Source organism: Scyliorhinus torazame, chromosome 17 (assembly GCF_047496885.1).
Source record: "Scyliorhinus torazame isolate Kashiwa2021f chromosome 17, sScyTor2.1, whole genome shotgun sequence".
In the NCBI taxonomy this organism is placed as follows: Eukaryota; Metazoa; Chordata; class Chondrichthyes; order Carcharhiniformes; family Scyliorhinidae; genus Scyliorhinus; species Scyliorhinus torazame.
Window position 1 is genome coordinate 134,250,868 of NC_092723.1, and position 25,986 is coordinate 134,276,853.

At 45.6% G+C, this 25,986-nt stretch overlaps 1 protein-coding gene across 4 annotated transcripts in view; it reads left to right on the plus strand.

Moving 5' to 3' along the window:
- The window catches only part of LOC140394159 (myosin phosphatase Rho-interacting protein-like), a 305,177-nt gene that overhangs the window by 186,365 nt on the left and 92,826 nt on the right, over positions 1–25,986 (plus strand). For all 4 annotated transcript variants that reach the window (XM_072481083.1, XM_072481084.1, XM_072481085.1 and 1 more), the window contains exon 8: positions 24,099–24,240. In XM_072481083.1, the coding sequence (XP_072337184.1) occupies positions 24,099–24,240 (142 nt within the window). The remainder of the gene's footprint in view (positions 1–24,098; positions 24,241–25,986) is intronic.

A 25,986-nucleotide genomic window follows, 5' to 3' on the forward strand; every position in this document is an offset into this window, starting at 1 on the left:
TTATGGGGAGGCTAATTGCGGGTTATAACCAATGGTATCCTATTTCCATTTCTGTCAGCCAATGGAGGGGAACTGGTGCTGAGATTTTTTCAACTTTGACAAGGAGGGTATTATTGTTAACAGCCAAAGCAACCAGTCAATTTAAATCACCACGCTAAAAATGACAGCAGATGTGGATAGGCTATTTATTTTACATTTTTAATGTTTTGTGGCACTTTTGCCATTGATAAAACTGCTGTAATACATAACAACAACATATGCAATTGTGGTCAATGGAAGGGTCAACTTACCTGTGCAGAACAGATCGCTATGATGAATCATTACATGAAAACACATTGCATTACAATGCGGCATCTAATAGTAGCTTTTGAAAGTGTCAGAACATTTTGTGCTTGCCTTTCAGAATGTTCTCGACACTGCAGCAGGCTTCCTCAAAAAAACTCTGCCCAGTGATTAATTTTTTTTAGGCGTTCCAAAATCTACATCAGAACATGGAAATTGTGTGCAGGAGAAAATAAAATTTTCAGTGACCGTTACAATGTGGACCCCAACCTCTGAAGAGGCATGTGTGCATTTTGCAACCAAGGCCTTCCCGGCCCACGTAAAATGGCACATGAAAATGATGTGGCGTTGGGAAGGCAGAGGAATTTAGCATTCTGTGACCCAATTCACACCTGTATTGGGAGACAATAATCTAACCCTAAGAATCCCACTGAATATTGGAGCTATTGGTAGCTTTGCTACCTGAAAACCTGGGTAAGCATTAAAAGGCCTCCGGCACTGTGCATATTGAGATCTCAGTCACATCATTTCTTTCTTACTTGTTGGGATAACCATCTACAGCCACTATTTAAAACATGCCCAACAAATTATATGCTGAGAGGTTGAAGCAAGGTTGGGTCACCAGCAATAACCAACAAGTTTCACTTTTTAAAAGATTATTTCATGGAATGTCGGTCTCACTGGCTAGACCAGTATATATTGCCCATTGCTAAATTTTCTTGAGAAGGTGCTGCTGAGCCACCTTCGTATACTGCGGCAGTCCATGTGGTGTACAAACATCCAGCTAAGAAGGGAGTTCCAGGATTTTGAACCAGTGAAGGTGAAGGAACGGTGATGAAGTTCCAAGTCAGGGTGATGTGTGTCTTGGATGCGAGCATGCAGGTAGTGGTCTTCCCATGCATCTGTTGCATTTGCGCTTCTTGATTGTAGAGGTTGTGGGTTTGAAGGTGCTGTAGAAGGAGTCTTGGTGAGTTGCTGCAATGCATCTGGCAGGTGGCACATGTTGCTGCCACTGAGTTGGTGGTGGAGGGAGTGGCTTTTGGAGGTGCTGGATGGTGTGCCATTAAGTGGGCTGCTTTGTCCTGGATGGTGTTGAGCTTCCTGAGTGTTGTTGGAGCTGATCTCATGCAGAAAAGTGGAGAGTATTCCATCACACTCTTGTCTTGTGCCTTGTAGATGGTGGACAGACTTTGGGGTGTCAGGAAGTGAGTGCTGTCGACAGATTTCCCAGTCTCTGATCTGTTTCTGTAGCCGCAGCATTTATATGACTGGTCCTGCACTGTACATACTGAGATTTCTGGTCAGCGGTAACCAGCAGGATATTGATAGTGTGGAATTCAGAGATGGCAATGCCATTGAACGAGATGGTTGAACTGTGTGTGCGTGGTGTAAAGAAATTATCACGGAAAGCAAGATGCAGACATTATTGTTGACAGTGCAGCTTGCCATTCTTTTATAGAGGGGTGTCACTTGCCAATGTTGTGTCTGTAAAACCTTAGATACTTTCGACCAGTTCACTTACTCAAAGGTTTTACGAGGAGAACAAACCACAAACTCAAATTCAACAATTTTTAAAAAAATAAATTTAGAGTACCCAATTATTTTTTTTCCAATCAAGGGGCAATTTAGCGTGGCCAATCCACCTAACCTGCACATCTTTGGGATCTGGGTGTGAAACCCACATAGACACGGGAGAATGTGCAAACTCCACACGGACAGTGACCCAGGGCCGGGATTCAAACACAGATCCTCAGCACTGTAGTCCCAGTGCTAACCATTGCGCCACTGTGCTGCCCTCAAATTCAACAATATTTATTAATACAATTAACCCTTAAATTATCCACACAATATACTAGAGGTACCCAAAATCAGTGTATACTTCCCGCAAAGATGACTATGTAGGACTATGGATTTGATCACTACGTTCCTCTGGCCCATCTTCACAAAGGTGGTTCTCGCTGGCAGTCTTTTCTTTCCTTCCTTCTTAGTCTGGTCTTCTCCTCTTCTCTGGCCTGGTCAAGGTCACCTTCCACGCCGAGTCTTCGTTGCCGAGGGATCTGGGGTGCCTACTTACCTTTGGCTTTGTGCCCTTTTCCCACTTTCTGTGATCTTTTGCCAGTGGGTTATCAAGAGGGGTTTTAGTGTCTAATGATTTGATTGACCAGTCACCTGGGCACGTCCCAGGTGTCCATCTCCAGTGGCATTATTTGCACATACATAAATAAGGTGACGGTGGGAACTCCAAGCGCCCGAGAGTCTGGGCTTGCAACAATAGATCGGTGCAAATCAATCGGATCGATTATCTCTTGATAGCCGATTGACAGGGCAGGTACAGACATGTCTTGGCAACCTGTCTGACCTTGAGTGTATTCGAACTTGGCCAGTTTGAATTTCCATGAGGCTGTGCTGGAGTGACTGTGGTTTGTTTTAAATTGCCCAATTCTTTCATTTAAAATGGCCACTTTTAATCGGGCCTAAGCGATACCAGGCCCTGGTAGGTCACCACAGTCCCTCCTCTTGATCCCGTGAGGGTCAGATCACACAATCCCAACCAAACCATCTAAGACGAGTAAGTATCCTGATCTTGGGTTTACAGTGTCATTCCGAGCCCACAATAGTGCAATAAACTTAATAAATAGTGCATTCAGCAACGCTATAAGAAAAATACAATAGAGTCAATAGTGATACACAGATATGCAGAGCAGGGAACTATTACCTTATTGCAACAAAAACAGTAATGACTGGAACAATGGAACTAAGTACACTGTGATACCGAATAGAGATGTCAAGGGCTTTCTTTGTATATTCTTTCCCGAAGTTGGAGAGCCATTTCCGAATCCAGGCATTGTATGAATTCTTTTTCCAATGGATTAATTTGAGTGTAAGGATGGTTAGGTACACCGCCATAAGCAGAATGCCTATTACGGTAATCTGTGACAAGTCGCAGACCCATGGGTGAATTTGAATATTTGAACCCCAATCCCAGAGGTCCTCCCACCATGTAGAGACATTAATCTCACTAATGTTTCTTTTTTTATTTCCCCTGTATGTTGCACTACTTTGACAAAGGTCTTGTGTGGTGTGATCAATTGCGTCCAAATTTATTGAAGTTTCTCGGGCAGAAGTGTTATCCCGGTGTCAAATTTTTCAAAAATACTCGGCCACATTTTGTCTTCGTTCCTTGCTAGGATTTATATTTTCTCCCTCTGGTGTATGTCTACCATCTCAATCAACCCTATCCCAGCAGGAATGTGTGGCCTAAAACAAAAGGAGGTGTTGTGAATGGTACATTTTGTTGCCTCGTATTGTTTTTTTGCTAGCAAGGTTGTGATGAAATATTCTCCCTCCCCCTGTAAGATACCTGGGTGACATCCCTTTCCAGATTTCTAATTTCCAGTGTACAATTTAGGTTGGTAGTTGTCCTGAACCCACACAGGGCATGTTCATTTTCATACACCAGTTCTGGGCACACAACTGATTTGTCTGTGTATTCATACTTGTCCAGACTGGTGCCTAGGAGTTTCCCTCCTTTCTCGTTCAGATACAGGAGAGTCCCTTGATATCCCATCCACATCCCTCCGTGAAGAACTCTATTTTCGGTTTCGAAGTGTCTCAACCCGACTTTGTCCTTATTACTGGGATCCCTAACTGAGTCCCCAGGACCCCCGATAGCTATCGTTAGACCTTCCATGGTCATTTGCCGCAATTGGCAGCTTGTTACATGAGGTTGTCTTTTTTCCCCAGTACAGATGTTCGATTTGTTCATCACTGATCCAGGACGGAATGTCCCCTCTGCTAACTTGGTCGAGGTTATCTCGCAGTGCTTGACAGTCCATTGGCCATAGATAGTGCACAGGGTTCTGTTACCTGGCATCATATTCCACACTCCCTCAGGCGATCTGATTGTTTGAGTGTGGCCTTCCAGCACAGTAACCATAAGGCTACTGCCACTATTCCCCACCAGATTTCCCTCGGCATCTTGCCGAGTGTCTTCGTTTAAGCTGTCCAAGGTCTGTTTAACTTGTCGAGTCAGGACTCTGAGCTTATTGTCCAAATCAGCCTAATCAAGCGCACTGATGATGGATGCCCCTGCCTCATATGCGGTCACCAGATCATTCAGGAATTCCCTTCTCTTGCATCCCCTTGGTTCTGGGCATTTCTTTCCCCTCATGTGTCCCAATCTTTGGGCTGAGTAATTGCTGGGTTAAGTGGAAGTACAATTTCCTAAGTGGGGAGGGACATCAGTCTGGTAATTGTATACTGGCCAGATACCACTACTAGTACCAATTTGTAGTGTGTGTTATCGAATACTAATTTTCCCGTGTGCTTTAATATCAATCCATTTATCCATTTTGGGGCCCTGGGGTGGTTTCAGGACAAGTGGGTAGGGGCATGCTCACTGCAGGTTTTAACCCATTCTAATTCCATAGTGGACGTATTTGTCTTGAATAAACTCACCGGGGCTCCTCTGCCCATTTTACGGGCCATGGACTAGGCAGGCTAGCTCCATGCATCCATGGTTAGTACATACCCACCAATCGTGAGTGAGGGTTGTCCTTGGGGAACAATAATCAGAGCTCCCATTATCCTTCCTGTACACCACTATTTAGTTATTGCATCCATAGGTGACACTCTTGTTCAGATATCAAAGAAGTGTGTAGTTCATTCTGGAGGGGATTTTAAGGTAGCACCCGTTATTCTTATCACTACCCGATTTCTCTTTCTCTCTCTCTCTCTCCCCCCCCCCCCCCCCCCCCCCCCCCCCCCCGGATATAAATGTAATAGTTCCTGCAGGATTTAGCAATCCGTGTTTAATGTTTTGCGGGTTAGGTGTTTCCTGGGGTGGGGATGAGTGCCACCCAAACCTGCTTCTTAGCCTGAGGACAATTCAATAACATGATTTCAGAAGCGTACAACCTGACTTTCAATTTGTTTACATTGTTGAGGAAAATTCATGTACAGCCAAGAAATCTTTGACTGTAACCTGCTGCTTTAATTAGGCCCCTTGAATATTAGTGATGACTGAATTGATACACACCAAAACAGTTTTTGGAGTGACTGACCTCAGCCTCTGGTCATTTAAAAAATCTCCTTGGCTTTATTCAACAAAAATAATTCTGTCTCATTGTTGTTTTTATTTAATTTTTCCATAGCAATATTTTCATCTGCAGAAAATTCTCTGCTTCCTCATCCAGGCATAGAATTAAAGTGGATAGTCAAGTGGGATATTTAATACTTTAGCAATCCTTTTCAAGTCATCATGATCAGACATTGGCATAAGTCAAATATTTTAATTAAAGATCCCTTGTTCATTGATGGTGTTGCGAGTCTGGAGTCGTATTATGTGTACATTAAGCTCCACAAGTAAATTGGTGCCACTCCTTATTATATTCAAATTTTTTAGACTAACTTCAAAGGGTTACAAAATCTAACTGACCGCACAGGTTGTTCCTTCTGCTGACACTGAATCAAACTATGCTGTTGTTGCATCTACAAGTGACAAGTCACTCCCATCTGACTTCTTTCAACATAGGGCTTTATTAATTAGGGGAGTGGAAAGAGAAAGTGCAGGATAAGTATAAAGGAAAACTAATGTATTCTTTTAATTTTGTCGAACTATCTTCAAAGGAGAATGCCAAACAATGAGGCCTAAGCTTTAAGCCAGAGCTCAACTGTTTGGGGATGATGTCCCGAAGTGCTCCTTTACAAAAGTGGAAATATTAGGAACTCTTCCTCTCCCTTCTCCCTAACCCCCTCCCACCCAAAATATTACAAGCTGATGAATGAAGTTGGGGGTCAGTTGAAAATTTCAACACCAAAATTGATTTTTTTGTCAGGAAAGGTATGATTGGTCCTGGAATAAAGGCAGGTAGATGGAGTTACAAACAAGGTATAATCCAACTTAATGGTGGAATAAACACAAGGGCTGAATTGCCTACTCCTGTTCCTTTGTCCCCGTGTATGGTTGGAGACTAGGGTCCAGATTTTTGCTCTCGAGTTGGGAAATTTCACGATTTGCCGAACCTGCCTCGGGAGAAACTGCCCTGAAGGGGGTGGACGGGTGCAAGAGGGAGGCGTGTCCACCAATCCTGGAAACAGTACAGATGCTGGGGCAGGTTCCGTGTGGCTAACACTTTCCGGGTACGGTAGAAAAGGTGAGCCTGTAAGGAGTTCCTGCTGTGAGGTAGAAAGTGGATGAAAGTGCTGCCGGCCCTTGGAAGAGACATCTATCAAGAGTCAATTGAGTACTAACTGCAGTAGTTGTCCAACTGGTTACTGACAAATCATGGACCTTTGATGAGAAAGTATAGACATTACTTTTGCATTTTCACATTGCAGTGCAAGGTTACGGCTGGAAAAGCTTCATAAGACACGACCTTCGAAATGGCTGCACCTTGGCAGCAACTGCTTCTTATGATATTCTGCACTGACTCAGATTACTATTATGCCTCAGGAGATAATTGATGGACACCATTTGCAGAACCTTTGCCCTTCCACCTATCCTCTTTCCAACCATCTCTCAGGGTGTGACCATGGTGTTGAGTCTTACACAAGACCCACACAGCTGCACACTATCATAGGAGAACATTCTGGCTCAGAGGGAGCAAGTCGAGAGGGAAGTTTGTATTTGGGAGCACAACATGTGACCGAGGAGCGACAGAAACAGATGCCAGGCCATCCTGCATTCATGCAGTACCAATGTCCCATTCTTCACCAGTGCCCATAGCAACATTAGGCAATTAGGTCTGTATATGTAAGCAGAGATTGTTAGGAAAGAGTTAATGTTCCCCAATGCTTAAGTCAGAATTGGCGCTTTAATTGTTTAATAGACCACATTGGTTGTTTGGTAGACTGCATAATATATATAAAGGTGGCACTGTGATGAGAAGTGATTGTAGAATTCAATAAAATTGGAATTGCTTTCTAGTTTGTACCACTGAGACACCATTGGAACTAAACAATGGCAGCAGAGGATGGTTTGTACAAGCAAGTTTAAAAAAAAAAGGATTGCAAACTAAGATTTCTTCAGATGAAAGACTGTGTCCTGAATTCCAGCCTTTAAACATGATTGGGATTAGCTTGGAAAACTTGGCTGAATCTAAGGGTAGAGGATTGGGGTATGACGATCCACCATTATTTTCTTTAAAAAAAAAAAAAATATTTATTCAAATTTTCAACAACCCCCCCCCCCCACCACCAAAAAGAAAGAAACAAGAACACAACAATCAGAAATTATACATTGGATTTCCCCCATATACAATAACCCCTCATATAACATTTAAAAACACAAATAGGGGAAAACCCCTATTCACCCAAACACCACCCCAAACCCCCCCCCCCCCCCCCCCCACCCCCCCTCCCCTCTTGGGCTGCTGCTGCTGCTGACCTCCTCCTAACGCTCCGCGAGACAGTCTAGGAACGGTTGCCACCGCCTGAGGAACCCTTGCACAGAGCCTCGCAAGGCAAACTTTATCCCCTCCAGCTTGATGAACCCTGCCATGTCATTGATCCAAGTTTCCACACTAGGGGGCTTTGCATCTTTCCATAGTAGCAAAATCCTCCGCTGGGCTACTAGGGACGCAAAGGCCAGAATACCGGCCTCTTTCGCCTCCTGCACTCCCGGCTCGTCCGATACCCCAAATAATGCCAATCCCCAGCTCGGCTTGACCCGGGCATTCACCACCTTGGACATAGTCCTCGCAAAACCCCTCCAAAACCCATCCAGCGCCGGGCACGACCAGAACATATGGACGTGATTTGCCGGGCTCCCACATCTGTCCTTCACCCCAAAGAACCTACTCAACCTCGCCCCTGTCATATGCGCTCTGTGAGTAACTTTGAACTGTATTAGGCTGAGCCTGGCGCAAGAGGAGGAAGAATTAACCCTACTCAGGGCATCAGCCCACAGACCCTCATCTATCTCCTCCCCCAGCTCCTCCTCCCACTTGCCATTTAACTCCTCCACCAAGGCCTCCTCCTCTTCCTTCAGCTCCTGGTAAATCGCCGAAACCTTGCCTTCTCCGACCCATACACCCAAAATCACCCTGTTCTGAATCCCACGTGCCGGAAGCAGTGGGAATTCCCTCACCTGCCGCCTCACAAACACCCTCACTTGCATGTACCTGAAAGCGTTTCCTGGGGGTAGCCAAAACTTCTCCTCCAGCGTCCCTAGGCTCACAAACGTCCCATCGATGAACAGGTCCCCCATTCTTCTAATCCCTGCCCGATGCCAGCTCCGAAACCCACCATCCATCCTTCCCGGGACGAACCGATGATTCTCCCGAATCGGGGACCACACCGAGGCTCCCACCTCGCCCCTATGTCGCCTCCACTGCCCCCAGATCTTCAGCGTCGCTGCCACCACCGGACTTGTGGTGTACCTTGTCGGCGAGAGCGGTAGCGGTGCCGTCACCAGTGCCCTCAGGCTTGTGCCCACACAGGATGCCATCTCTACCCTCTTCCACGCCGCCCCCTCTCCCTCCATTACTCACTTACGGATCATCGCCACATTGGCTGCCCAATAATAGCCACATAAATTTGGCAGCGCCAGCCCCCCCCCCCGTCCCTGCTACGCTCCAGAAACACACTCTTCACACTCGGGGTCTTATTCGCCCACACAAATCCCATGATACTCCTACTTACCCGTTTGAAAAAGGCCTTGGGGATCATAATGGGAAGGCACTGTAACACAAAGAGAAACCTCGGGAGGACCGTTATTTTGACCGACTGCACCCTACCCGCTAGTGAGAGTGGCAGCATATCCCATCTTTTAAAATCATCCTCCATCTGCTCCTCCAACCGTGTCAAATTGAGCTTGTGCAGGGCCCACCCAACTCCTTCCACCATCATTTTCTGAGCATCAACCCTATGACCAATGGAAGAATGAAGTTGCCATGTGGACAATGTTTACTTACTTGCTCAAGAAAAAACAAGGAATGGCCCTGGCACTTTCGCTAATGTAACAAAATCAAAATAAGATGCAAGGTATTCTCAGATTTGGATCTGGAGCATTTTAACTCAGATGAACGTTTGGATACATTGTTAACTTTCATGGATAGGATTTACAAAAAAGATGACTTATTAAGTGCTTATGAGGCCTGGTCAGATTTTGACGAATTAGCAAGAGGATACCTCCAAAGAAGAGTGTAAAGGAACACATTTGCAAAGAAATTACAAAAAGGTGCAAAAATTCTACAGTGCATATAATGGGGGACTTCTAACTGTCCAACTATAGACTGGTGTACTGGTAGTGTAATGGGTGGAGAGGAGCATGAGTTCCTAGTGTGGGTGGAGAGGAGCATGAGTTCCTAGTGTATGTTTAAGAATATTTTTTTCAGTATGTTTTCAGTCTAACAAGGAAGGAAGCACTGCAAGCCTTGGTTCTTGGAAATGAGTTGGGGATGTACATTCTCCCGTGTTTACGTGGGTTTCGCCCCCACAACCCAAAAATGTGCAGGCTAGGTGGATTGGCCACCTTAATTGGAAAAAATGAATTGGGTACTCTAAATTTATAAATACAAGGAAATGAGTTGGGCAGAGTAGATCAATTCTCAGTCGTGAACATTTAGAGCAGTGATCAATGTATCAGATCGTTTGGGCTGGCGATGGAAAAAGACAAAGAAAGGTCCAGAGCAAGAATAATGAACTGGGGGAAAGCCAACTTTAACGGGGTAAGAACTGATTCAGTTGAATAAATTGGAGTCAAAGATTGGCAGGAAAAACGGCAGCTGATCAATGGGCTACCATCAAAAAAGAGATGATTCGGACACAGTCCGAGTATTTTCCTTTGAAAGGGAAAGGTAGGGCAAACCTATTCAGAGCTCCCTGGATAACAAAGGAGATAGAAATTAAGATAAAAGATGAAAAAATATGCTTGAGGTGTCAAGGAGGAATTATGGTCGAAACACAAGCTGAATATAGAAACTTCAGAGTAGAGGTGAATAAGCAAAGGGAGAGTATGAAAAGAGACTGGTAACTAGCAATAAAAGGCAATGTCAAAATCTTCTATAGTCACATAAAAGGGTGCTAAGAAGAGGAATAGTGCCGATAGGGACCAAAAAGAGGACTTGCATGCGGAGGTAGAGGGCATAATTGTGGTACATCTTGTAAACTTTTTAAATGTGGTGAGGAGAGATGGCAATGATTAGCTTGTAGTAATCAATGAATACAGCATGGAGATACTGTGTAACACTGCTTCCAGCACATTGGTTTTCAAAAATGGATGAACAATAAAACTTATTTTCCATTTAAATCTAATTGAATTATTTGTGTGGGTCTATCTTTTTCTAGTTTGCATGTGTGGCCATGATTGTCTTTTCAGAACAAGGGGGCATAATGTTAAAATTAGAGTCAGGGCACTCAGCAGTGAAATCAGAAAACACTTCTCAACAAAACGGGTAGTAGAAATCTGGAACTCTCTCCTCCAAAGCCAGTTAATGTCGGGGGCTCAATTGAAACTTTCAAGACTGAGATGGAGAAATGTTTGTTCGTAAGGATAATGAAGGATATGGAGCAAACCTATTGCAGTTGAAATACAGATGAGCAATGAACTGAAAGGAGGATCAATGCTGAATGAACTGGTGCAGTTGCAATAATTGTGTGTTTGGCTCTATGTCTGCCAGTCTCTGGGTCATAAACCTGTGGATGTCTCCGACTTACTGCAGAGGTGTGTCATACAGTGTCTCAATTTTTACAAACCTGTGCATCTGGCTCTGTATATGTCACTTATTGCGTGCTCCAACACAAATGCCCTCATGGGTTTTCCTTGTTTATTCTTCCTACTCATGCCTGTGCCTGCTGCATAGGATGCAGGCATGGGGTGGTTGAAACTCCATAGTATTGGTGAAATTAATGGGAATTCTGAATTCTCCCTCAGTGTACCTGAACAGGCGCCGGATTGTGGCGACTAGGGAATTTTCACAGTAACTTCATTGCAGTGTTAATGTAAGCCTACTTGTGACACTAAGGGCAGCACGGTAGCATAGTGGTTAACACAGTTGCTTCACAGCTCCGGGGTCCCAGGTTCGATTCATGGCTTGGGTCACTGTCTGTGCGGAGTCTGCACATTCTCCCTGTGTATGCGTGGGTTTCCTCCGGGTGCTCCGGTTTCCTCCCACAGTCCAAAGATGTGCGGGTTAGGTGGATTGGCTATGCTAAATTGCCCGTGGTATCCAAAAAGGTTAAGTGGGGTTGCTCGGTTACGGGGATAGGGTGGAGGTGTGGGCTTGGTAGGGTGGGTGTTCTTTCCAAGGGCCAGTGCAGACTCGATGGGCTGAATAGCCTCCTTCAGCACTGTAAATTCTAGGGTCTATGATCTAATTTAAAGATTTTTTTTTTTAATAAACATTTTATTGAGGTAACAGAAGAAACAATGTACATGCAAATATAGACATCGTGCAAAAGCCGTCTTCCACCCTCACAGGTCCCACCTTTACTAACACCCTACTCTAAACTAAACTAAACCCCAATCCCCCTTCTGATGTCGGTTAATTTTCCCCAAAGAAGTTGACGAACGGCTGCCACCTCCGGCCGAATCCTAACATTGACCCTCTCAGGGCGAACTTGATTTTCTCCAAACAGAGAAAGCTAGCCATGTCTGATACCCAGGTCTCCGACTTCAGGGGCTTTGAGTCCCTCAAAGTTAATAGTATCCGTCTCCTGGCTACCAGAGAAGCAAAGGCCAGAACGTCTGCCTCTTTCTCCTCCTGGATTCCCGGGTCTTCCGAAACTCCAAAAATCGGCACCTCTGGACTCGGTGCCACCCTTGTTTTCAACACCTTGGACATGACATCTGCAAACCCCTGCCAGAATTCCCAAAGCTTCGGGCATGCCCAGAACATATGGACATGGTTCGCTGGCCCTCCCGCACACCTTGCGCACCTATCTTCTACCCCAAAGAACCTGCTCCTCCAGGCCACTGTCATGTGTGCCCGGTGAACGACTTTAAACTGTATCAGGCTGAGCCTGGCACATGATGGAATGCATTGACTCTACTCAACGCATCCGCCCAGAGAACATCCTCTATCTCTCCTCCGAACTCCTCTTCCCATTTGCGTTTCAACTCCTTGGTCTGTTTCTCCTCTGACCCCATGAGTTCCTTGTAAATGTCAAAAACCCTCCCTCCTCCCACCCATATTCTGGAAACTACCCTGTCCTGTATCCCCATTGGTGGTAGGAGTGGGAAGGTTGAGACCTGCCTACGTAGGAAGTCCCGCGCCTGCAGGTACCTAAACTCATTCCCTCTCGTCAATTCAAATTTCTCCTCCTCAGGCTGGAAAAGCTCCCCTCTATAAACATATCTCCCATCCTCTCAATCGCTGCTCTGTGCCATCTCCGGAATCCTCCATCCAGCCTCCCCAGGGCAAACCGGTGATTATTGCAGATTGGAGACCAGACCGATGCTCCCCCCGCTCCCACATGTCTCCTCCATTGCCCCCAGACTCTCAGGACCGCTACCACCACGGGGCTGATGGTGTACCGTGCTGGCAGGAACGGCAGAGGCGCCGTTACTAATGCCCCCAAACTAGTGCCCTTGCATGATGCCGCCTCCACTCGCTCCCACACCAAACCCCCCCCCCACACCCACTTCCTAATCATGGCTATATTCGCCGCCCAATAATAATTACTAAAGTTTGGCAGCGCCAGCCCACCCTCCCCCTGGCTCCGCTCCAGCATCCCCTTTTTTACTCGCGGGGTCTTACCCGCCCATACAAAGCCAGTAATGACCTTATTGACCCGTTTAAAGAAGGACCTTGGAATAAAGATGGGGAGACACTGAAACACAAACAGGAATCTCGGGAGGATCGTCATTTTCACTGTCTGCACCTTCCCAGCTAGTGACAACGGGAGCGCGTCCCACCTCCGAAAATCGTCCTTCATTTGGTCTACTAGTCGGGCCAGATTTAACTTGTGTAGCCGTTCCCATTCCCGCGCTACCTGGATGCCTAGGTACCGAAAGCTTCCCCCTACCACCCTAAACGGCAGCTCCCTCAATCGCCTCCCCTGCCCCCTTGCCTGGATCGCGAACATAGAACAGTACAGCACAGTACAGCCCTTCAACCCACGATGTTGTGCCGACCATTTATCCTAATCTAAGATCAACCTAACCTACACCCCTTCAATTTACTGCTGTCCATGTGCTTGTCTAAGAGTCCCTAATGACACTGACTCCACCACCTCCACTGGCAGTGCATTGCACACCCCCAACACTCTCTGTGTAAAGAACCTACCTCTGACATCTCCCCTATACCTCCTTCCAACCACCTTAAAATTATGCCCCCTCGTGACAGCCATTTCCACCCTGGGTAATGTCTCTGGCTATCCACTCTATCCATGCCTCTCATCACCTTGTACACCTAATCCTAGCTCCCTCAACCTTTCTTCCAGGCAGCATCCTGGTAAATCTCCTCTGTACCTCCAAAGCATTCTCATCCTTCCTATAATGAGGCGACCAGACCTGTACACAATATTCCAAGTGTGGTCTAACTAGGGTTTTATAAAGCTGCAGCAAAACCTCGCGGCTCTTAAACACAATCTCCCTGTTAATGAAAGCCAACACACCATACGCCTTCTTAACAACCCTATCAACCTGGGTGGCAACTTTGAGGGATCTATGTACGTGGACCCCAAGATCCCTCTGTTCCTCCACACTTCCAAGAATCCTGACTTTAACTCTGTATTCAGCATTCAAATCCGACCATCCACAATGAATCACTTCACATTTATCAAGGTTGAACTCCATCTGCCACTTCTCAGCCCAGCTCTGCATCTTGTCAATGTCCTGTTGTAACCTGCAACAACCCTCAACTCTATCTACAACTCCCCCAACCTTTGTGTCATCGGCAAACTTACTAACCCACCCTTCCACTTCCTCATCCAAGTCATTTATAAAAACCACAAAGAGCAGAGGTCCCAGAACAGATCCTTGCGGGACACCATTGGTCACCGACCTCCAGGCGGAATACTTTCCATCCACCACCACTCGCTGTCTTCTTTCGGCCAGCCAATTCTGTATCCAGACAGCCAAATTTCCCTGTATCCCATGCCCCCTAACTTCCTGAATGAGCCTACCATGGGGAACCTTATCAAATGCCTTACTGAAATCCATATACACCACATCCACTGCCCGACCTTCCATCAATGTGTCTCGTCACATCTTCAAAGAATTCAATGAGGCCTGTGAGGCATGACCTGCCACTCAAAGCCATGCTGACTATCTTTAACCAAACTATATTTTTCTAAGTAATCGTAAATCAAGGGGCGATTCTCCAATATGGAGCTCAAGTGTTCCTGCCGTCGTGAACTGAATGCCGTCGCGTTTCACGACGGTGTGAACCAGGTCCGGGTACGACCGATTCTGGCCCCCACCAGTTCATGCCGCTCCAGCCTCCTTTCCCGGTGCCAAATGGGCGCCGCGCCAACCTGCGCATGCGTGGGGGACTTCTTTAGCGCGCCGGCCCCGACTCAACATTGCGTCGGTGTTCAGGGGCCGGCCGCGCCAGAAAGTAGGCCGGGGGGGGGGCCCCACCGGCCGATCGGTGGGCTCTGATCGCGGGCCAGACCCCATCGGAGGCCCCCACCCCGGTGAAGGAGCCCCCCCCTCACAGGCCGCCTCCCGACTGTTCGCGCAGAGTTCCTGCCGGCAGCGACCAGAGGTGAACCCGCCGATTCCACTGGCCTGAAGCCGGCGCCGTGCCAAACCCGCCGGCACAAATGGCGCTGATTCTCCGCACCTCGGAGAATCGCACACTGGTGTCGTGGCGCGCGACGATTCTCCAGCTCGGCGCAGGGCTCGGAAAATTCACCCCCATATCTCTCAGAATCCTTTCCAATATTTTGCTCACCACAGACGTAAGACTGATGTGTCTGTAATTCCCAGGGATTTCCCTATTCCCCTTCTTGATCAGGGGAACAACGTTCACCTCCCTCCAATCATCCGGTACTACTCCAGTGGGGAGTGAGGATGCAAAGATCATCGCCAATGGCGCAGCAATCTTCTCCCTCGCTTCCCGTAGAAACCTTGGGTGTACCCTGTCAGGCCCAGGGGACTTATCTATCCTGATGCTTTTCAAAGTTTCCAGCACATCCTCCTTCTTAATATCAACCTGTTCGAGTCTATTAACCTGGTTCACACTGTTCTCATGAGCAACAAGGTCCCTCTCTCTAGTGAATACTGAGGCAAAATATTCATTTAGGGCCTCCCCTACTTCCTCAGACTCTAGGCACAAGTTTCCTCCACTATCCCTGATCGGCCCTACTCTTACTCTGATCATCCTCTTATTTCTCACATAAGTGTAGAACGCCTTGGGGTTTTCCCTAATCCTTCCCGCCAGGGCTTTTTCATGCCCCATCCTAGCTCTCCTCAGTCCACTTTTGAGTTCCTTCCTGGCTACCTTGTAACCCTCTAGAGCCGTGCCAGATCCTTGATTCCTCAACCTTACGTAAGCTTCCTTCTTCCTCTTGACTAGAAGCTCCACTTCCCTTGTCATCCAAGGCTTCTTCGCCTTACCATTCCTTCCTCGTCTCAGTGGGACAAAACTATCCAGCACTCGCAGCAAGTGCTCCTTAAACAACCCCCACAATACTATTGTGCATTTCCCCAAGAACATTATGCTCCTCAGCTCCTGTTTAATGGCAGTATAATTTCCCCTCCTCCAATTAAATACCTTCCCATACTGTCTGTCCCTATCCCTCTCCATGACGATGGTAAAGGTCAAGGAGTTGTGGTCACTGTCACCGAAATGCTCTCCCACCAAGACATCTGACACCTGGCCAAGTTCGTTGCCGAGCACCAAGTCCAATATGGCTTCCCCCCCCCCCCCTAGTCGGCCTATCTACATATTGAGTCAGGAATCCTTCCTGTACACACCTGACAAAATCTGCTCCATCCAAACCATTTGCACTAAGGAGGTTCTAGTCAATATTAGGGAAGTTGAAGTCACCCAATGACAACAATTCTATTAACTTCTGCACTTTTCCAAGATCTGCCGCCTAATCTGTTCCTCAAACATCTCACTTACCCCCCATGTTCAATTTATAACCTGAAAACCGGCCAAATTCCCTCATAATCCTCATAATTTCTTCCATCCCTTCTAGTGGGTCCGAAACATATAGGAGCAGGTCGTCTGCGTAGAGCGAGACTCTGTGTTCCACTCTTCCCCCACTTCCCGGACCAGCCCCTTGAGGCTTTCAATGCAATTGCCAGCGGCTCTATGGCCAGCGCAAACAGCAGTGGGGAGAGTCCCTGACTCGTGCCCTGGTGCAGCCTGAAATAGTCCGATGTTGACCAGTTTGTCCGTACGGGAGCCATGGGAGCCTGATAAAAGCAGTCTGACCCAGTCAATGAAACCCTGTCCAAACCCAAACCGCCCCAGTACCTCCCACAGATATTCCCATTCCACTCGATCAAATGCCTTCTCTGCGTCCATTGCGACCACTACCTTCACGTCCCTACCCTCTGGGGGCATCATGATCACATTCAGCAACCTTCTTAGTTGGCCGCCAACTCCCTACCCTTAACGAATCCCGTCTCTTCCTCCCCAATCACGTCCGAAATGCAGTCTTCAATCCTAGAGGACAAGATTTTGGCCAAGTTTGGCGTCCACATTCAATAGGGATATTGGCCGATAGTACCCACACAGCTCCGGGTCCTTGTCCTGCTTCAGGATCAATGATATTGTGGCCTGTGACATCGTCGGGGGAAGCACCCCAGGCTCCCTTGCCTCATTGAATGTCCTCATCAACAGCGGCCCCAATATCCCAGAGAACTTTTTATAAAACTCCACTGGGTACCCGTCCGGCCCCCGGCGCTTTACCCGACTGCATGGCCTTCAGCCCATCTGCTATTTCCTCCAACCCGATCAGGGCCCCCAGCTCTTCTACCAACCCCTCGTCCACCTTCGGGAACTTCAGCCCTCCTCAGAATTGCCTCATCCCCTCCGGCCCAGCTGGGGGTTCCGACTTGTACAACCTGCTGTAAAACTCCTTAAACGCCTTATTAACCCCTGCTGAATCTCTGACCGTCCCGTCCCCGTCCCTTACTTGCCCAATCTCCCTGGCTGCCTCCCTCTTCCTGAGCTGCTGAGCGAGCATTCTGCTGGCCTTCTCTCCGTATTCATAAATCGCCCCCCTCGCCTTCCTCAGCTGCTCCACCGCCTTCCCTGTAGTTAACAAGCCAAACTCCACCTGTAGTCTCCGTCGTTCCCATGGGAGCCCTGCCTCTGGGGCCTCTGCATACCTTCTGTCGACCTGCAGTATTTCCTTTATCAGTCAGTCCGTCTCTGCTCTGTCTGCCTTCTCCTTATGGGCACGTATCAAGGTCAGCTCCCCTCTAAACACTGCCTTCAATGCCTCCCAGACCACTGCCGCCGAAACTTCACCAGTGTCGTTAACTTCTAGGTAGTTCTGAATACATTTCCACAGCCGCCCAAACACCACCTCATTGCTAAAAGTCCCACGTCCAGTCTCCAGTGCAGGCGTTGGCCACCCTCCTTGCTAACCTGTGCGGGGCATGATCTGAGATTGTGATTGCTGAATACCCGGTGTCCACTACCCCCGTCAGTAGAGCCCTGTTCAGAATAAAAAAGTCAATCCGGGAGTACACTTTATGCACATGCAAGTAGGAGAACTCCTTCACTCTCGGCCGCACAAATCTCCATGGGTCCACCCCCCCCCCCCCCCCCAATTTGCTTCATAAACCCCTTTTGCTCCTTTGCCATTGCTGGCACCCTGCCTGCCCTTGAGCTTGACCGGTCTAACCCTGGGTCAATGACTGCGTCAAAGTTCTTCCCCCCCCCCCCCCCCCGCCCCATGACCAACTTGTGCGAATCCAGGTCTGGGATCTTCCCCAACATCCTCTTTATAAACTCCACATCATCCCAATTTGGTTAAAGATTATTTTTATTAAAAAGAAATCCTGTAAAAATTCAAATTAGATACCACTCACCAGTCTTCCACTTTGGTAGTTCCTTGGGTTTGGGGATGATTTGCTTCCATTCTAGCTCGATAGTTTAGGGAAATAGTTTACCTTTTCAGAGGTGCTTAGAGGGCATTCCTAAAGTATTTCAGTGGAGCTGTTTTTGAGTGATGTAAAGCCTTAAGACTGGGCATATTGGTTTGTGAGAAGTCCTGGCTGTAAGAAGTAGCCTAAGCATCCAGCCTCAGGACATTTTAAAACCTCCAATTTCACTGCTAGGCTAATGGCTTTTCTTTCTTTGCAGCAGCAGAGAGAGACACAGCCAGCACTACAGGGCATTTTACGCTCATGTTTAAAAGTGATTTAAAGTCACCCAAGGCAAAACTCCAAATCTTAATTAACTCTTGCTTTGGATGCTTTTGAAAAGATTGATAGTGTCTTAAATATCACACTATGAACAATGGTGCTGGCCCAACAGGACCCAGTGTTGCATGAAGGAAGTCGATGTGTATTGCACGATGACATGCAAAATGCAATGTTGCAAGAAAAATCACTGGAAATCAGGATTTATATCAAAGAAACAAACACCACTTTATAGCGAATCGACTTAAATTGGGGTGACTTAAAATGAGTACTTACTGTATACTTATAGAGAAGTAGAAAAAAAAAAGCATCTTCAGCATTCCATCCCACCATACAGTAGATGCAGTTGTCCATGATGCTTCTAACTTTATCCTACTCCCTTGTTTAAATCTCATTGTTGCTTTCATTTGCCCCATCAAAATCCTAATACCGGTGCCTCTCGAACCTGTGTCTTAAGGTTGTTGTCCCTTTATGCTATAATAGCAGAAATGAACAGAAGATAAATAAATACGATGTGGAGATGCCGGCGTTGGACTGGGGTGAGCACAGTAAGAAGTCTTACAACACCAGGTTAAAGTCCAACAGGTTTGTTTCGATGTCACTAGCTTTCGGAGCGCTGCTCCTTCCTCAGGTGAATGAAGAGGTATGTTCCAGAAACATATATATATATAGACAGATGCAAAGATGCCAGACAATGCTTGGAATGCGAGCATTTGCAGGTGATTAAATCTTTACAGATCCAGAGACCCCATCTCTGGATCTGTAAAGATTTAATCACCTGCAAATGCTCGCATTCCAAGCATTGTCTGGCATCTTTGAATCTGTCTATATATATATATATATATATATATATGTTTCTGGAACATACCTCTTCATTCACCTGAGGAAGGAGCAGCGCTCCGAAAGCTAGTGACATCGAAACAAACCTGTTGGACTTTAACCTGGTGTTGTAAGACTTCTTACTATAAATAAATACAGAAGAGAAAGGTAAAGAGGTGTGAGCGCTTGAGGGACAAGAAGACATAGAGAGGAAGATGTATATAAATGAAGAAGAGCAGGGTAGTTGAAGAATAAATAGAGTGAAGGAGTAGATACAGACAAAAGTCCAGGAAGAGAAGGACGGAGAGGAATATGCAGTGGAGAGAAAGGACAAGTGTAAGTGGAGCAAAAACTTCACAGCTGAGTGAAATGGGTGTCAGGACTTCCTGCCTGATGCACGTTTTGACGCCTTTGAGAACATTACATGTGAAGTTGATAGTGATGTAGTTTATTTACTTTCTGGCTATGTTCCACATTTAGTTTTTGTTTAATCAGAATGAGTTGACAGGCAATCTCTCAGTCCCACAATACTTCCCACAGACTGGAGATTTACAGATGATGTTGAATGACCTCAAATGGGGAAGTTAATTATTTGTTTTTTTTGGTTCACTTCTAATTGTCCAGTGCTTTCTTCCAGGTGTTGCTGTTAATCTGCTCTTAGCTGTGTTCCCAGCGTTGTCGCCTGCTCTCTGCCACGCATCCATTTTATTGCTGATTCTAGAGGACTGATTCTGATTGCTACCTGTCAAAGAAATCAAATCTTCATTTTACAATGCATGATTTTGCTTTGTTTTCAAATTGCTAAAACTCACCAGTTAAGACTAGTCCACTGTGAAGTTCTTTCCAGCCAGTCAGTCTGTATCGCATCCGTGGAGAGTTTGACAACTTTCAGTTGCTGTGCATTTTGTAATAATAAAATCTCGCTTGTGTCACCAGGGCAAGTAATCATTTCTCACCTCTCCTGTCAATCTATTTAAAAAGTGGCAGATGGAGGCAAGTCAATGCATCCTCGTAGTGTGCCAGGCTAAGCTTGATACAATTTAAGGTGGTCCACAGGGCGCATGTGACGGTCGCCTGGATGAGCAGGTTCTTTGAGCGGGTAGAGGATAGGTGTGGGCGCTGTGTGGGGGTCCTGATAACCATGTCCATATGTTTTGGGCAAGTCCGAGGCTGAGGGATTTCTGGCAGGGGTTTGCTGACGTCATGTCAGAAGTATTGGAAGTGAGGGTGGTAGTCCAGAGGTGGCGATCTTTGGCGTGTCAGAAGATCCGGGAGGCCAGAGGGTGAGAGAGGCCGACGTCCTGCCCTTTGCCTCCCTGGTGGCCCGGAGATGTATCCTGCTAGGAAGGAGGGACTTGGGACCCCCGAAGTCAGGGGTATGGGTTAGTGACATGGCGGGGTTTCTCAGACTCGAGAAAATTAAATTCGCCTTGAGGGGATCGCTGCAGGGGTTTGCCCGGAGGAGGCAACAACCATTCATTGACTTCTTCGAGAAAAATTAAGCTGTCAGCAGGGGGGTGGGGGGAGGCATGGGAGTCGAGTAAGATCAAGAAAACCAGTGGAAAGGGGACTGGGGAAGGAAATCCTGTTTGTGTAAGCCATGTTGGCTGGGGTTTGTTAATGGGGGTGTGTGTTGGTTATCTTGTTTTGATCTTGTTGAAATCTGATGTTTAAAATTGTTAAAATTATAAATGCCTTAATAAAATATTTTCTTAAAAAAAGTGGCAAGTGAACTGTCTCCAGAAACAGTTACATTTAATTTTTGTTATTGTTCCACAGAGTACTTTGCTACAATCTTACTTTCAAATCAGAATTGTTCTTATCTTTCAAACAGGGGGCTAGCATTTTTGACAATGTAACTGAAAGGCCCAGAGCAAAGTAATGAGCACTATTGTAAGTGTCTCAGAATCGAGGGATAAGGGGAATGAATGAGTGGGAAAGTGGGGTTGAAGTCTAAGATCGACCATGCTTATATTGAATGGCAGAGCAGGCTCAATGGCTGTCAGGTCTTCTTTTGTTCCTATTTCTTAAGTTCTTAAGCTTATGTGCAGGTCATGTGACTAAATTGCAACAGCAGACTTATGATACTGATTAGATATTAGAATTTCAGTCAGTGATGGCCTATTAGCATGTAAATACATTATTTCCATATAACACAGGTAATCAGTAAGAGGTACAGTCAGATTTAAAGTCTCAGATCATGCATAGAAAATAGGAGTAGGCCATTCGGCCCTTCGAGTCTGCTCCGCCATTCGATATGATCATGGCTGATTCTCTATCTCAACATCATCCACCCATGCTCTCCTACTACCCTGTGACACTTCTACAGTCTAGACATCTATTTAATTCCTTCTTAAAGATATTCAGTGAAATGGCCTCCACAGCCTTCTTTGGCAGAGAATTCCACAAGTTCACCACGTGTACTTGGATGAGCCATAACATTCAAGTGCTGAAGTGGGATCAGTGTAGGTTTAGAGTATTTTTTGTTGGTGTAGGCTTGATGGATTGAAGGGCCTCTTCTATACTGTATGATTCCATGACCCCCCTCTGAGTGAAAACATTTCTCCTCATCTCAGTGTTAAATGGCCTACCCCTTATCCTGAGATTGTGACCCCTTGCAATATTGGATAAAGTCCCTTAAAAAGATATTGCTAATTTAGAATAGCCACCAAAAGAATGAAGGAAAAAGTTAGGAAAATCTTCACATAGATGATTGCTAGGATATGAAATGCCTTACAACAAATATCACTGGAAACAAATCCTCAACAGCTTTTGAAAGAAAAGTAAGTAATTGAGAAAGAAAAATGTAACATTTAGCCGGGGGGGGAGGACAGGATGGGTGTGACTAAATAACTGTCTCTTTCAGGAGGTCAGCGCTAGCGCAATGGGTTATTATTTTTCTGCAATGTAAAATTCAGTCATACAAGTTGATGGAGCTGCAAGCACAAAATAAAACTGCCTCATGAGATTCACTAAACTCTATTTTAATTATTTTCCCAAAAATCTCAAAACTATGTAATTCCTTACTTCCCTAGGTTTTCCTTTCCTCACACAATCTAGTCTTTTAAAACAATGTGTCAATTAATAACGGTTTCCTGATCTCAAGCTCTTTCCAATTTAGAAATATCTGAGTTTTAGACTTTCATCAGTTTCTCACTAATAAAGTAACCCATTTATTTATCTAATACACTGCAAGCATTTTCTTTGTTACCTCCAGACTTGACTACCTCAATGCTCTTCTGGAGTCTCCCATCTCACTCTATATAAACTTGTACTCATTCAAAACTCTGTTGCACATGTCTTAATTCACTTCAAATTTCATTCTTCCATCATGCTTATGCTTGCTGACCGACACTAGCTCCCCATCCAACAACACTTCAATTTTAAAATCTTCGTCCTTGATTTCAAATTTTTCCATGGCCTTGTACCTTCCTCTCTGGATTTTCCTCCAGCCCTAAAAGTCTTTGAGATCACTACTTTTCTCCAATTCTGGTCTCTTGTCCATCACATTTTAATCACTGCACCATTGGTGGCCATGTTTTCAGCTGCCTTAGCCCTAAGCTCTGCAGTTTCCTTTCTAAACCTCTCACCTCCATTAAGATGTTCCTTAAATTCTACCTCTTTGATCAAGTGATTGGTCTTTTGTCCTAATTTTTCCTTCATGGGTTTGTTTGCAAATAACGTCGGAAATGTTTTCATTGGTATCGCTCTTGTTAAGCGCATTGGGATGCTTAACTATGTTAAATGCACTGATAAATGTATATTGTTATTGATATGAATCTGCATTGAATCACCATGTTGCAGAATTTGGCAGTAAATTTAGGAATAAATCAAATTTCTGACTGGCTGAGTGAACAGTGTATTACTCTTAACTGTACAATATGGTGATGTTTAACATGCTCAGAAATCAACTATGTTTAATGCTGTCTTTTCCATAATGCTGTCTATTTCATTGTAAATCACATTTAAAATCAGATAATTGAAAGCATTACGTTCTGATAATTAATAATTGAAGATGAATCATATATTAGAATAACAAAACTTTATGTTACCTAATGCATCAGTGAGTTCCATTGTAGCCAGGTTAAGGATACAGTTAATATATATCATGAACTCAGTTCTTGTGTTGCTAACAGGTTAGATTTTTTAAAAACCAGCTTTATTTATTTATTTATGGATATATTTCCATGTCCCATTTTCTGAAACTATCCATATAAAATATGGCTCAATCATGTGCTTTATTCTGGATGCATCATTTGTCTAATTTGTTTTAATATTAAGTATATTAATTCTGTGTGATCAGACATGCAGCAAATTAATATTAAAAAAATTGTTTATCCCTCCAAAAATAAAAGATTGGAAATAAAAACATAACATTATAGTTGACCAGCGGTGGATTACTAAACTCTAGATAACAGAATTCTGACTAATAGTATTTTCATAGATTTCAAATTTCATCAGACTTGACTTAGTGCATCTTTTAAAGAAAATAGGTTTCCTTAAATATATGCAACATAGATTAAGCTATTAATATTGTTGTCTTCCCAATACTTCAAATACTTCCTAGCCCCACCCCTTAAATTGCCAATTGCTATTATTGGATCTGTAGACAAGTTGAATGATTTGAAGGTTGTACTAACTTCATCACTTAAAATATGAGGATACCTGACTGCTTACTATAGATGTTTCATGTGACCAGACATCCCATGTTTTCTTATAGGAAGTCACAGGTTATTGAACAGTTTGAGGCCCTGGAGATTGAACAAGCCCAGCAGATGGCATCTAGTTATTCTTCTGAGTCTAACATTAACAACAAAAGGTGTCGAGGTCGAAATGAGAAGAGGTCCTATCCAAGGAAAAGAGTAAGCTTATGTAGCGACAGTTTCTAGTCCATGTCTCTGTATTACCTATTTGTCATCTACAAGAAACAATCGTTCATGAGTTACCATCTCAAATCTTTCATTATTTTAAATCTATTTACTAATCATCCTTTTTTAAAATAATATTTTTATTCCAAACCAAAGTATACAAAATATACACAATCTCTCCAAAAACATATCACAATGCACAGTTTGACATATTTTCCCCCTTTTTCTCCCCTTAACAACACCCCACCCACATCTTCCATCACAAAGAACCCCCTTACAGTATCCGACCACTCAATGCCCTGAGCACAATGGCCAAAGGTTCGATAGCCAGCGCAAACAGCAGTGGAGACAGTGGGCACCTCTGCCTCATGCCACTATATAACTGAAAATCTCCAGAGTTTGTCCTTACACAAGCCTTGGAGGCAGCAAACAGTAACCACACCCAGGAGATAAATGTAGGTCCGAACCCAAACCTCCCTAGGACCTCTAACAAATACTTCCCTATCAAATGCCTTCTCTGCGTTCATCGACACGATAACCTTCAGCACCTTACCCTTTGATAAAATCATAACCACGTTCAACAAGTGCCTAATATTGCTCAACAGCTGCTGCCTTTTTCACAGAACCCATCTGACCCTCCGAGACCACCTCTGGCACACATCCCTTCAGTCGCTTAGCCAACATCTTCACATTTGTTTTTAAAAGGGAGTTGGGCCTGTATGACCCACCCTCCATCAGGTCATTGTCCTTCTTGGGGATTAAAGAAATTGACGCCTGAGCCAATGTGACCAGCAGATCCCGTCCCTGCCAGCGAATCATTAAACATCCCCAAAAGATGCAGGGCCAACTCCGCCACAAACTATTTGTAGAAAATGAACCAGGAATCCATCCGGCCCTGGTGCCTTCCCCGACTGCATCAAACGTTATCTCCTGTAACCCCAGTGGCACCTCCAGTCCCTATCCCTACCCCCTCTCTACCTCCAGGAGTACCAGTCATCCAAAAAAATGCCCCATCTTCACCTCCCCTTGGGGCTCCCCCCTGTAAAAGGTCTCAAATGCCTCAATAATTTTCTCCGGCGCCATCACCAACTCTCCCCCTACATCCCTCACCTGCACTATCTCCTGCGGGGTCGCTTGTCATCTCAGCTGATGTGCCAACAGGCTGCTGGCCTTTCGTACTCGTAGTGAACCCCCTTGGTCACCGCAGTTGGCACACCACCTTTCCCATCATCAAACGATCAAATTCCCCATGCAACTTCTTCCATTCTGTCAAAAGCTCCCTGGTCGGGGCCCCTGAATACCGCCGGTCCACATCCAAAATTGACCCCCCCCCCCCCCGCCACAAACAATCTTTGTCTCTCTGCCCTCACTATCTTATCTCTATGGAACTTGTACAGTATCATTTCCCCCCGCACCACTGCCTTCAACGCCTCCCAAAACAGGAGGGTGCGACCTCCCCATTTTGGTTAAACTCCACATACTCCGTTATCACCAAAATCACTTTTCCATAAAACTATCTGCCAGCAACACCAAATCCATCCTCCACGAGGGCCTGTGCCTGGCCTGTACCAAGCCTTCTATATGGTCCGAGGCCAGAATCGGCGCACATTCTTCCCCCATTATCCCCGGGAGCACTGATTTACCTACCAAGATAAAACCTTTATGGAAATATACCCCATGCACATGCACACCACCTCCCCAAAATACCTGACCGCCCCACGCCCCCTCTCTGGCTACCCG